We start from the raw sequence: 13,298 nt of genomic DNA, 5'->3' as shown, positions 1-13,298 counted from the left end.
TATTTATTTAAATTCCATTTTAACTTGATGTCTGTAAAGACGTCATTCCTTTTTGCATATTTTCAAGTATATGGGATACAAATTCCCCAAACCCCAAAAAGTTTGCTTGGTATACAACCTTTGTTTGGAATACGACTCGCGTGCTAGAACACCGTGCGCTACCCTTGTTTACTTCTCTTGAGACAAAGCCACGACTGCGCATGAGCGTCAGTACGCCAGTTGTTAGCATTCAGTGAACAACCTGCACTATAACTCTCTGTGAATTTTCACGTGATTTTGTGTTTTTTCGGGTAAATTTGAATTGATTGTTGAAAAGTATGAAGGTGGCATGCGTATCTGGGACTTAGCTGCTGCATACCGTATTCCGAGAATGATGGTATCTACAATTGTGAAAAACAAAGATGTTATTAAAGTCTAGTTAGTTAGTAAAGTGAGGTTAAATTTTCATTTATTCAATCTAATTGCTTTTGTATCTATGTATTTTAGTATTAAGCAGTGTTTAAACTATTTTATACAACCCCATCAAAGTATAATATGCCAATAACAATAGGATTTTTTTTCATGGGAACAGATTAATAACTTTCCCTTTATTTCTTATGGGAAAAATGTCTTTGGTATACGTCCTGTTTGGTATAAGTCAAAGGATCTGGAACGGATTAAGGATCTACACCGAGGTACCACTGCACATATATATATATACTGTATATTGTCAAAATAAAGGACAAAATGCCACAGAAAGGTTTGGGGTAGCCACCCCATATAATGAAACTTTGGTAAGGAAGAACAGTGAAAATTGTTGTCTTTAATACGGAGTTCAAGACAGAACTGACTTATATGAAACAAAATGGTGGTTTTAAAGTCAGGCAGAGTTATATAAAAAAAATTTGGGTCGAGACGTGATCATCTCAGGAAGACACTTTGAAGTCCCGCGAGACTTCTTGCATGTCATGTCTTACTTACAAACAAATTCTCAGAGACACTTTAACATCCCACAAGACAAGGAAGTGAGATAAAAGGACAGCTGCTGTACAGGCTTTTAAATGATTGTTGCGCAGCGTGACATACAGATCACACATCACGGCAGCAGCATCTGCTATATGGGCTTTTAAATGATCGACGCACAGCGCAACATGCAGGTCACGCAGCTCGATAGTAGCTAACAGACAGCCAGCAGCTGATTCGTCCACCTCTCCTTAGCGTGCATTCAACCCTCCCCTTCACAATGTGAGCGGCAGAGACGTGAAGTGGCTAGCGTGAAGCGTGCCCCCAAGGGTGGGGGTTGCGGGGTGGGTGAGCGAAGCTTTTATATATAATATGTATGTTCTATATTTTCACAAATGAGGCAAAGAAAGATTACATTTCTTGGTCTTGTAGATTTACTCTATACAACATCTGCAAGATCAGACCATATCTGGCAACTCCTGGTCCAGACTTTGGTTTGTCCTATCTGGATTACTGCAACTCTTTGCTGGCAAGAGTATCAGTATGTGTCATCAAGTATCTGCAGATTATTCAAAATGAAGCAACCTGTCTGTTGTACAACCAGGTAAGCCAGGCATGTGTCATTCCTCTTTTCAGTTCACTATATTGACTTTCTCTGGAGGCACATAGCATGTTCAAATTCTTGGTACTTACCTTTAGAATAGTCAAGGGTAAGCAACTATGGAGACAATTGTGAGGTTCCTTCTTGCATACCCAGGTCCACTGATGAAAAGCATTTGGTGATGCCATCTCTATGTGTCATCAGATCTTAATCTAGATTCTGACTAGCCCTGAGTTGGTTGAATGAGCTGCTCACCTCCATTAGAAATTCTGACTTCTCAATGTGATAAGAAGCATTTGAAGACTCTCTTATTTGGTGAATTTCTGTCTAACTTGATACTGTTAGGAACCAAGGAAGTGTAACAAGTGTGTACTTTGTTCTGACCCTTTTACTAGTGGTGATCAATTGTTCCCAAGACTGATGTTTACTTGATTATGTTGACCTCTTTAAGCCACTATGGATAAAAGTGTTTACTAAGCAAAAAAATGTAAATATAAATTTAAAATCTTCCATCTTAGTCAGAAATACCACCACTTTGTGGTTTATGAATTAAGGCATTGGCCAGTAGATAACCTTGAGCTTATAAATCTTTCAAAGATAAAGGATCTCATCATTGTTTATATAAGAGACTTGTATTCATATGGTCAACATCCTTGTCCTGAGCTCTTTCTACTCCACAATGTAAAATTAAATCATATTATTCATATATAAAAGCAATCAAAACACCATCCTCTTTACCTGTCAAGCTAAAATACAACTCAAATTTTTATTTTGGCTTTTGACTTTGGATGATCACGTTGTAACAGACACACTTCATTTGATTTTTGGAGCACATGAACAGTTCTTATATTTTGGTGGCTGCTCTGATGATCAAGAAAAGATATCATATGCTTTCTGAGGGGCACTTTGAATGATTAATGAGGCTGTTGCATAGATGAACATAACAGGTAGACAAAGTTAGCTTTATACAGGCTAGTCATTGTTTAATTTTCAATTATCTATTTATTGCAGTTGAAAATGAACCATTGCTTTCATTCTTTAAGTGAACATAAAGTAGTTCAGAAAGTTCTTTTCCAAGGAAATCTATTGAAGTTGATACATTTTTAATAGCAGACTATCAGTCACCTTCATAAGTACATTTAAAGTAGGGATATCAATATTTTCTCATTGCTACCAATTACCATTTACTATTTATTCAGTTTTATAAGCAATGGCCATGTTTTAGTGATTCACCTGCTCGCTAATTACTAATCATCTGTCAATAAATTAATAACACAATTAGCTTTTTCATGCCATTTATGTAGTTAATCATTATGAAATTGAAAGGGTGTCAACTCAGTGATAAAGAAATGAATGGTTAGTAGCCTTTGTATAGCTGCATTTATGTTATTAAAAGTAAAAATCTAATTAATATGAAATTTTGCCCTATCACCTCATATTTCACATTTCATTGTCCCAGATTCTTAGAAACTCTCCTTTCTTACCAATATTCGACGTCCCTTATTTAGAGTGACAGTGCTGCCGTGAATCTTCACGCTCACAGATCTTACATATGACACCATTGGCTGTCCACGTTCTTCATTCTTGGCCACAATCGTAAAAGGTGTGACCATGCTGGAGTTGCACACATCCACAAGAGTGTATGTGCATGTGCCCATGAAGGTGTGCATGATATGATCAAAGGTGTAGTAATGAGGGTCTCCTGCCACGTGACACACAGCTCCCCCTACAGAGAAAACACATCACCAAACCAGATTTAATTTTATTCTGTCCATCTGTTTCCTGAATCTACAATCTTTGAATCTTCTGAATTTGTATTTATTACACTTTTAGGGTTGTGTGTCACCACAGCTCAAATCAACATGAATTGGTAGGGAAAAAGGAAAGATCATCAGAAAGCACTCGGCTGGTACCAGGGTACAATAACAAACACATATCACTCACTTATATCAGGCCAATTTAGAGGCATTAATACAGGTATAGCATGCTGGGGGAAAACATGCAGACAGCAAGAGTACACTGAAACTATTCACTAAGAGTGGGTAAGCTGAAATTTAACCCCCAATCAAATTCAAGTTCTTATGTATTTATTGTCATGCAATAATGTTAACTGTTTTCCCAATCATCTTTTTTTCTATCCAGGGGAAGGGATCCTATCCCAGCAAGAACTGTCTGTAAGGCAACAACAGCACCTGGACAAGGCAACAGTCCATCACAGGGAGAACACATGCACAGACAAACACACTATTGTCAATTATAACAAACCACTTAACTTGCATGTCTTTAGAGTGCAAGGGTGAAACTGGAGCACAGGGAGGAAACCCACAAGAACTCAAGGAGAATATGCAAACTCCACAAAGGGCTTCTCCAACCATCAAATCTTATTACCAAAATGTTGCTTGTCTCCAAAGGACAATGTCATCAAATGCTAATCATTTGCAGTTTTGCGCTACTAAGAAATATAATTCTATGTGCTGAGCAGTTTAGGTTGGTGCTGCTAATCTTTTTCTTTTGGCTGCTCCCATTAGGGGTCGCTACTGAGGATCATCTGTTTTCACATCTTCCTGCCCTCTGCATCTTGCTCTGACACACCTACCACCTGAATATTCTCTCTCACTACATCCATAAACCTCCTCTTAGGCCTTCCTCTTTTCCTCTTCCATGGTAGCTTAAACCCTGCCATTTTTCTCCCAATATAACCAGCATCTCTCCTCTGCACATGTCAGACCAATGCAATCTCGCCTCTCTGGTTTTGTCTCTAAACTGTCCAACCTAATTAAGCAGGTAAATATTTAAAAATAGGCTAAATTCCAAATGTTTTAAGCCAACATCTTTGTTTTGCTGAAAGTCAATGCTGTGATGTCCAACATGAAAAACTCCAAATACAAGAAGACAAATCAGATACTATATCTGATGTTATCTTCATCTTAAAAGGGGTTAATTTCAAACTGTCAATGGTACCGGCCTCAAGTCTAGGGGAACCTGGGCCAGGTACAAGCCACTGTTGCTACTGGGTGTAGCCACAGCAATATGCTGTCAAAAGCATAAAAGAAGCAGGCAACAGTCATGAGTCTCAGACCATACTTCTCTGTTCTACTTTATTCTCATTCACCCAGAAATATATAAATGCTTCAATCTCTGCATAGATCAACATGATGATCAGTTAAACAATGGTGCATGCCAATTTCCTCTTTTGGTTCAACAATAGTATTGTTGTCAGCTATCAAGAAGTAGTTGATTAGAAACCAATGTCCCCAGAACTCGTTAATTTTCAAAGGAAGCAGGCAGTTCATATTATATGTGGATGACATACTAATCAAAGCAGTCTGATAATTCAAAGCAGGTGACACTTTTGCAAGACAGGTAAATATTTATGTCCATAGCCATCAACAATAACCTATAGCAGAATTTTCCAGGAAATTTGCCTTTTCTTTAAAACACTGAATTCTAACCCATTATATCAACTTTTTACCTTGTGAATGGCAGGCCAACACGCCATCCTGTACCTGGCATAATTCTTCTGGGCTGCAATGCCAGGCCTGACACGTGATGTTATTGAAAGGACTACAAGTGCAATGCTTGGAACAGTCAGAACCTGGGTGCCAACTGTCCCCTACCTGTCAAAGTAAAAACACCAGCAATAAAAAGATGGCTCCTTGAGTCAGTTGGATCACATAAGTAAAGCAAACACTTAATGGTACAAACCGGATGATAGTTATTGTTTTGGTCCACACATCCACACTCTTTAAAAGGCACACATTTGTACCCACTCAAGACTAGGCCGGGATCACATACACAGCCTTCTACACATGGCAGGTCACAGGAATTAGGAGCATCCAGTTCTGTGCAGCTAGGCGGGCATGCTGCACCACAAGGAGAGTAGTCGCTACCAGGTGGACACTTCAAAGCTGCAAAGTGAGAGAGAGCAACAGATGGACAGATAAAACATGAGAAGGAAGAAAAGGTGTTATGTTAACAGCCAGGATGCAAGTCTGTTTTCCTTTGCTATTTTTGAATTATTATTATTTTACAAGGTTTTATGGAATTTCTTTTTTATTTAGTATTTACTGTATGTATCATGTATTCAAATGTATTTATGTTTCTTGTGTTTTGTTGGTTAAACCCCAAGAGGCAGAGCCACCATAATGACACTGCTAAAGGACCAAAATTAGCCTTTATATTTGATGCTGGGAGATGATCTTTCAGTGGTGCACTGATGTTTGAAGAGTGCTCAAAGTGAGTATTGTTTTCCTGGTTTCTGATTTTTTATTTTTGTTTCTGGCTTTTGATTTTTTTTATCTCATATTTAGATTTGTTTGCTATGACTTGTCTTGTTAGACAATCTTTACTGTCTTATTTTTCAACTTTTGCCATTTTTTTTTGTCTGTTTTGAATTACTAATAAATATTTCATCATCTATAAATATTGTGTTTTGCACTTCCTCTCCCTTGTGGGATGTTTTTGCTGTTTGGTGTTTTTGTGACATTTAAGATATGTTTTGAACTTTAGGCCTGTGCAGACTGAAGCCTGTGTCACACATGGGCGATTAGGAGGCAGTCAAAGAGCCTAAAGGTGAGTAAAACATCGCAAGATAAGGGGTTGTCACGTGGTACTTACCTGAACTCTTTTCTCTCATCAACAGAAAACAAGAAGGAAAATAATACTGCAACTTCCGTGTTCCAAAATGGCCGCGATGACGTGACTTCTGGCCACCATTGATGACGTAATTTCCGGCTCCCACAAAACACCTCACTTCCGGATCCTGTTGCCACATCACCACATTGCCAACCGTTTCCTGTCACATGTGTTTTGCTTTCTATATAACCGCCATTTTGAAAACAGTTCATTGTTCATTGTACTTTTTTACAAGGCTTTGAATCATTTAATTTTCTTATTGTCTGACGACAATATATGGGGACGGTCCCCAAATCTTTATTTTGTACTTTGTGACATTTATTCGACCACACCTGTTTATGGATTTTGGGGGATGGCTGTCTGGGGAGATGTTACATCTGGGTAGGCTAGTGAAGTCCTTACCTACCTTGTTGGATTTCTAGGATGCCTTACACCATTTATACAATTTTTGTGCATTCTTAACACAGCAAAAACAATGCACATAATCATAATAACAAATAGAGAAAAGATGGGACTCACGGCAGAATGTGTTGTTCCTCCAGGTAATGGGTATTCCTGCCTGGGCACAGAGGTCAGCATAGGATTGCAGAGCAAGACAGAGGGCCACCGCATCACCCCCTGTACCACACACATCATAAACACAGTTTTCAAAATAGGCATCAGGAGGAACTGCAGCATGGCACATCTGGAACACACCTGCATATGAAAGAAAAGGGGAAGAAATTAACATTGTGAGGCCAAATTAAGCTTTAATTTATGGTCCTGTACACTTTGTGAGTAAGGTTACTTAAAGGTACTGTGACCCAAAGGAAAGTGTTAACCAGAATGCCAAATAAATATTATCCTCAAAACTGGTAAATTGCAAAGCTGAATATAACTTTGAAAAAGTTTTGGTGTATAGAGTCAACATTGTCATGTGTACAGAGTGGAAAATGTAGCTTCAAAATCCATCAGTAATTTCAACTTCTTTTTATGTTTTCATTCTCACATGCCTTTATGGATGAAATATATTCTGCCATACTGTTTAGAAACTCATACTGTTGGGTATGTGTGTTTATGTTTGTGGTTTTTTTTTTGTTTTTGTTAATTATGAATTATTATTTGTCATATCTTTGTGTTATTTCTGCTATTTTACTAATTATGTACTCTGTCTTTATATTGGTATTTCTGGATTCTTCTGACCTTTATTTGCTGTGGACTAGTACTTTGTATTTAGATCAACGTATTGGGACTTGTTTGCTTCAGGTGTACCTTCAAGCAATACCTTTCTGTCTCTTTTTGCTCTTTTAAGCTTGTTCTAGCATTATTTTTTTTAACAAACATTGTTTTTTCTTTTGTTACGATTCTTTGTTTCTACCCTTTATAAACCAGAAGTTTTTGATGTTTCTTGCTCCTTGTGAAAGCTTTTGTGAAGATTTTTGGATCTATTTAGAGCTTTTCCCCTGTAGGCCTGTTAAGATCATGAAGCTGGTAAGCGCAGGAAGGACTCCTGGCCAGTAAAGCCTGTGTTTGGGAGGCATCATCCCTTTATAGTTATGGATTCAGCTGCAGTGCAAAACACATACAAAGGCTGAAGGATTTCTACTATTTAATTCAAGGTACTATAGGATAGATGACCTGTATATAAAAATGTAAAACATTTTAGGACCAGGGCTCCAATCTATTATAGGACCCACATCCATATATATTAACGTTCATACTGAGACAGGGACCGTTATGGAATCAACAATCAAGTTAACATAGACATTCTTGGGGATGTTGGTAGAAAACTGAAAAACAGCAAGGGAATATCACAGAGACACGGGTAGAATGCGTAGACTTCATGCAGAAAATGTATTGGTGTTAAGCTCAGCATGCTGCTTCCATGAGATCAAAGCAGTAGTCAACCACTGCATTCCCATGTGACCCTCAGTAATTATTAGTAAGATACACAGTATTTTCAGGATATTTCATAAAATACATACATATTGTATGTTAAGGGCTACTGAGATACAGAAAGAAAAAAATATAAAGCAAGATCTAATCAGAGAAATAAAAGAAACAACACTTAGAATTACATACTGCAATAGAGAGAGATGCTGCTTGGCAGTACCTGAACCTATTTGGTTTCCAATGGTTAAATGCCCTCTGAGGTTTAAAAAATTGGAATGATTTTAATTGCATTGACTTGAATATTTCATCTTTATTCTTCAAAGATGTCACTCTGGTAAATAACTGCTAAATATATATAATATCTGTAATTGTTATAGCACCGTTATTATATGTACAAGTTTATTTTTCACCATTGTAGACTTCATAAGAATTTAAATTTTATAGATTGAAATTCCATGCTGCTATCACTTAAATCATGTAATTTTTTATGCCATTTATTGTGCCATAATTCTTTTGCCTTTTTGAAACCTAGTTTGATGATATACTGTAGTCGGCTGAGGTATTAATCTATTCATCCCTGGATTCCAGATCTCATTCAAAAAATATACATATGGCAAGGTAAATGAGTTGAGTTGCTACTTGTAGAGTTTTGTGCATTTTTATATTGTTTTGCCTCTCAAGACAGTTCTCCAGTCTTTTTCTGATTGCTGTTTACAATACACTTCACCTCAACCCAACACCAGTGCTGTGATGAGTGGTCAATGTAATATCAGAATGAAATAAGAACATTTCCATTCTGATGGATTATTTATTTTTGCTCGTAACTTCACCAAAACCAAATGTTTTGGGAAATGTACCCTAAATCATCGGCATATGCACCCTATCATTGGCATATCTTATTCCCCACCAGGGGTGCTAACAATCTGGATCGCTGTTACACCCCAATTAGAGATACTAATATTTACCAAGCCCATATCTCAGGTAGTCAGACCACCTGTCAGTGGTGCTTGCAAACAGTAATTGAAGAGTGAGGAACTGGTAAGATTCAGTGTTCGACTAAAGAGGCTATGGGAAAAGCTGTAGGATTACTTTGATTCTGTAAACTGGGACATGTTTAGGGATTCCTTGTCAGACTTGGATAAGTATGCAACCATTGTAACTGGATTCAACAAAATATATTTAGACACCTATGTGCCTACAAAACAATCTGCATATTTCCTAAAAAGGAACTATGACATCTGAAATTTACTGAAGACTCAGACAAAGCTATTTCAGTTTTATGATATAAAAACGTGTAAGAAATTCAGGTGCAATATTGAAAGCAATTAAAGCTGCTAAACATCAATACAAGGTGTGGTACCCAAGGACGCATACAGCCTCCCTAGCCCCGACATACATAGGCAGGGCAGGTTTTAGTCCACACAGCACACGGTTTATTAACACTGCTGCCTTACAGAACACAACACAGTCCCTATTTCTGCCAGTTCTTCCACCTCCCAACTCTGACCATTAATTCTGGTGGCGACCAGCTTCTATTATAGGGAACCTAGAAGGAGTCCAGTTACCCAACAAGCTTCTTCTGGCAGCACTTCCAGGTGTGGCAGAGGTGTTGCCAAATAGGGCCCTTTAACAACAACAACAACAACATTTATTTATATAGCACATTTTCATACAAACAGTAGCTCAAAGTGCTTTACATATTAAAGAATAGAAAAATGAAAGACATAATTATAAAACAAAATAAATCAACATTAACATCGAATAAGAGTAAGGTTCAATGGCCAGGGGGGACAGAAAAACAAAAAAACTCCAGACGGCTGGAGAAAAAATAAAATCTGTAGGGATTCCAGACCTTGATACCGCCCAGTCCCCTCTGGGCATTCTACCTAACATAAATGAAACAGTCCTCTTTGGATTTAGGATTCTCACGGAAGGGCTTGATGATGATGATGGTCACGTAGACTTCTTCCTTTTAATCCGTCCATCATTGTTGGAGCATCATGAAGCTTTGAGTAGGTGGAGGTGGCGCAGGCCACCACCACAAAGAAACCGGAAAAAAAAAGTCCAGGTGCCCCCTTGTGGTGGCCATGGGCCTCAGCAGGGATGAACTTCCATGGGCTGCCCTCTTTCGGTTCGAGGGAGAAACAGTCTTGCAAATACTCTCCCCACCAGTCCTTCACAGGGCATCCTGGCGAGGTAAGGGCTCCGGCCATGACCCACAAGGGTTAAGATGGAAACTGAATATAACCATGATGCACACAAAATGTAGCAAGGTCTCTGCATATCCTTACAGATTACAAAATAAATGGTAATTCAATCACATTGATCTTTTCTCTTCCAGATGAACGTAATGTATTTTTTTATGTTTCAATGGGACAAAAAAGTGCTTTGCATACAAGAGTCTGCATTGAAAATTATCATCTTTCTCAGTTTCTGTGGAAAAATAAGTCAGCTTCCATTAAGTTTCCAGTCAGGACATAATTTCAAAACACGTTTTAAAAATATATACAGACCTATTCTACCACAGATCTAGGCTATCAGATCACAAAGGCAAAAGTAGAAAAAGGACCTGAAGATGAAATCATTATCTTAAGATAAGCAGGTGTCAAAGCCAGGAATCAAACTATTGTGTATCAAAGCCAAATATGCGAACCAACATCAAAGTCTTAGAGAACTAAACCAAAGATTTAGTCAAACCAGGAAAAAAAAAGGTTTTAGAAATTATCCACAAATTTGGATGAAAAGTCCAATATGGCACTGGCATAGATAGTGAAGCACCAATGATATCACAAGCAACGTACACTCACATCATTGCAACAGGTGCACAAAATGATGGTGGCCATAAGAAAAAGAATAGAGTGCTGCAGTGAATACAAAATTTAGGTGTAAAATAAAACAAAAAAAAATCTTAAATCAAAACAAAAGTAAGAAGTGAAAGTGAAACAAAGTTCTAAAGGTTTGAAAACACTACAAATAAAAAAAAGAAATCCTTAAAAAAATATTTAAATTTTAAATATAAAAATTACAGGCTAGAGTAACAAAACCATTTAACCATCATTTTCGATTATATTTTTCAGTGAGAGAATCTACAGTCTCTTTGCTTCAGAAAGACAACATGCCAAAGAAACTGTGGTGAACTAGGTCAATGACTACAGGTGAGTGGTGCCTAATCTGATCTCAATGAAAAGTTCTGAAAGACTGGAGCTGGGGTACATTACAGCAAATATGCCAGATTGGAGCACCTCCAGTTTGGCTATCTTCAAAATCTGTCTATAAAGCATACCATTTTGCTTTTACCTTACACCATCCTGGCAAAGAAGTGTTGCGGCAAAACATGTTTATAGAGTACACCTCAGCATTCATTCCTGTTGTACCATCAAAGTTGATCACCTGGGGCCTCATGTATAAACGGTGCGTACGCACAGAAATGTTGCGTAAGAACTTTTCAACGTTCAAATCGCGATGTATAAAACCTACACTTGGCGTAAAGCCACGCACTTTTCCACGGTACCTCATGCCTTATCGTATGCAAGTTCTCCGCTCGGTTTTGCAAACTGGCGGCACCCAGCGTCAAAGCAATGGTACTGTTCTTGTGTGATTACTCATTATTTTCATGACGCGGCTTTATAAATACACAGAAACTAACCGCATATTGTTTATTAGTGTAATGCATCTGATTGTAATTAACTTGTAACAATATAATGGTCCAGGGAACAGCCATAGTATTCCAAATACCATAACTTCTTTAGCGTTGTTACTCTCACTTCTTCTTCTTCTTCTTCTTCTTCTTCTTCTTCTTCTTCTTTCAGCTCCTCCCGTTAGGAGTTGCCACAGCGGATCATCTTTTTCCATATTTCTCTCACTGCACCACTCGGAGTATTTATATCTCTGTATCTGAGTGTGAATCACAGCAGCAGCTGATCGGAAAGAGAATTATCGGTATACGGCATTAAGCACACGCTGTCTCTGCCACGGCAAAACGTTTCAAAGCCTTTCCTGTACGGACCTCGCGGTTCAAAACAGTTTAATCCCAAGAACTTTAAATGCAGCCAATCAAGTGCAGAACTGTTTGTACTTATAAGTACAATCACCCCACTGTAAACTTGCACTATAGTTATAATATCGCACAACCTGAGCCACTTTATAAAGCGCGTATTTACATATGATGACGATATCATTTTTAAGGTGAAATGCAGCAAAATATGTTTGTTAAATTATACAGATAAAACTTTAACTTCATTTAAATAATCTATATTCTTCACTGGGAGTGTCTTTAAGGATAGAATAATTAAACATGTACTACGAAGATATTTCAATGTTCTTTAAACGTTTTGAAGAATTGGCTAAGCTTACAGATGGCTTAACGTCTATTACAGAGCTGATTGTATGGCGATCGGTTACTTGGGGAAAGAAAAGCACTGACTGCAGTGACGGCTACGCCAATATATATTGAATATAAAACAGAAAGATAAAATAACAACACAGCTAAAAACGCAGCGACAAATTTCGGCAAAAGTTAAATGCTTGTGTCATGAGCACGAGGCGGCTAGTGTCTGCAACATACGTGGCCATCCACCGTGCATTAGATACTTTACTGACATTGGCGGGCGAAGGAGCCAGCCACCGATTCTTCCTCTGCCCAGTGCCACCACAAGCTTAGAGCCGCCCCTGAGTACTGCTGCAATAAATTATTTCATCGAAGTGAAACATGTTTAATAACGTGCTTTAACTCCTATCATCATGAAAATGACATCACGTATACATCTCAGTATTTTAGTTATTCAGAGAGCTGTAATATCACAAATGTAATTGATTCTGTGTCCAGTTGGAGGAAGAGAGCCGGTTTAAGAAACAAGTAGTGATTCACACACATAGAGCACATAGAAGATCAAATACAAAACAAAGCATTTAACGTGCTACTTTAATTACGATGTGATTTGAGAAACTGGTTAATTAAACGATTTTAAGATGAAGTTTATGATGTTCTACTTTAATGACAAAATAAACTACGTGATTAAAGTGGAAATGTCGAGATTGAAGTGGACATTTTGTGCTTTTTCCCCACCGTGTGGCTTTTTTCTCTGTACCCTAATAAGCTTTCATATGACACTCAGACAGTGGGCTTACAACTCGGCTTTCCACGGCGACTTTGATATGTGACTTCTTTTTTTATTTCCGGCACTGTGCGATTTTGTGGATGTGAGCTTTCATGTTTCTCCAACATGCTATGTCACTCGATCAACTTCCT

The 13,298-nt window shown here is 38.0% G+C and overlaps 1 protein-coding gene across 1 annotated transcript in view; it reads right to left on the bottom strand.

The window, feature by feature from the left end:
- The window catches only part of zanl (zonadhesin, like), a 119,894-nt gene that overhangs the window by 37,654 nt on the left and 68,942 nt on the right, over positions 1-13,298 (bottom strand). Inside the window, exons 32-35 of the mRNA XM_039749641.1 lie at positions 6,698-6,874; positions 5,249-5,451; positions 5,016-5,160; positions 3,028-3,269 (exon numbers count right to left, since the gene is read on the bottom strand). Of these exons, the coding sequence (XP_039605575.1) occupies positions 3,028-3,269; positions 5,016-5,160; positions 5,249-5,451; positions 6,698-6,874 (767 nt within the window). The remainder of the gene's footprint in view (positions 1-3,027; positions 3,270-5,015; positions 5,161-5,248; positions 5,452-6,697; positions 6,875-13,298) is intronic.

The sequence above is a fragment of the Polypterus senegalus genome, chromosome 3 (genome assembly GCF_016835505.1).
Source record: "Polypterus senegalus isolate Bchr_013 chromosome 3, ASM1683550v1, whole genome shotgun sequence".
In the NCBI taxonomy this organism is placed as follows: Eukaryota; Metazoa; Chordata; class Cladistia; order Polypteriformes; family Polypteridae; genus Polypterus; species Polypterus senegalus.
Note: the sequence above shows the minus strand (reverse complement) of the source record. Positions and strands in the feature narration are given on the sequence as shown.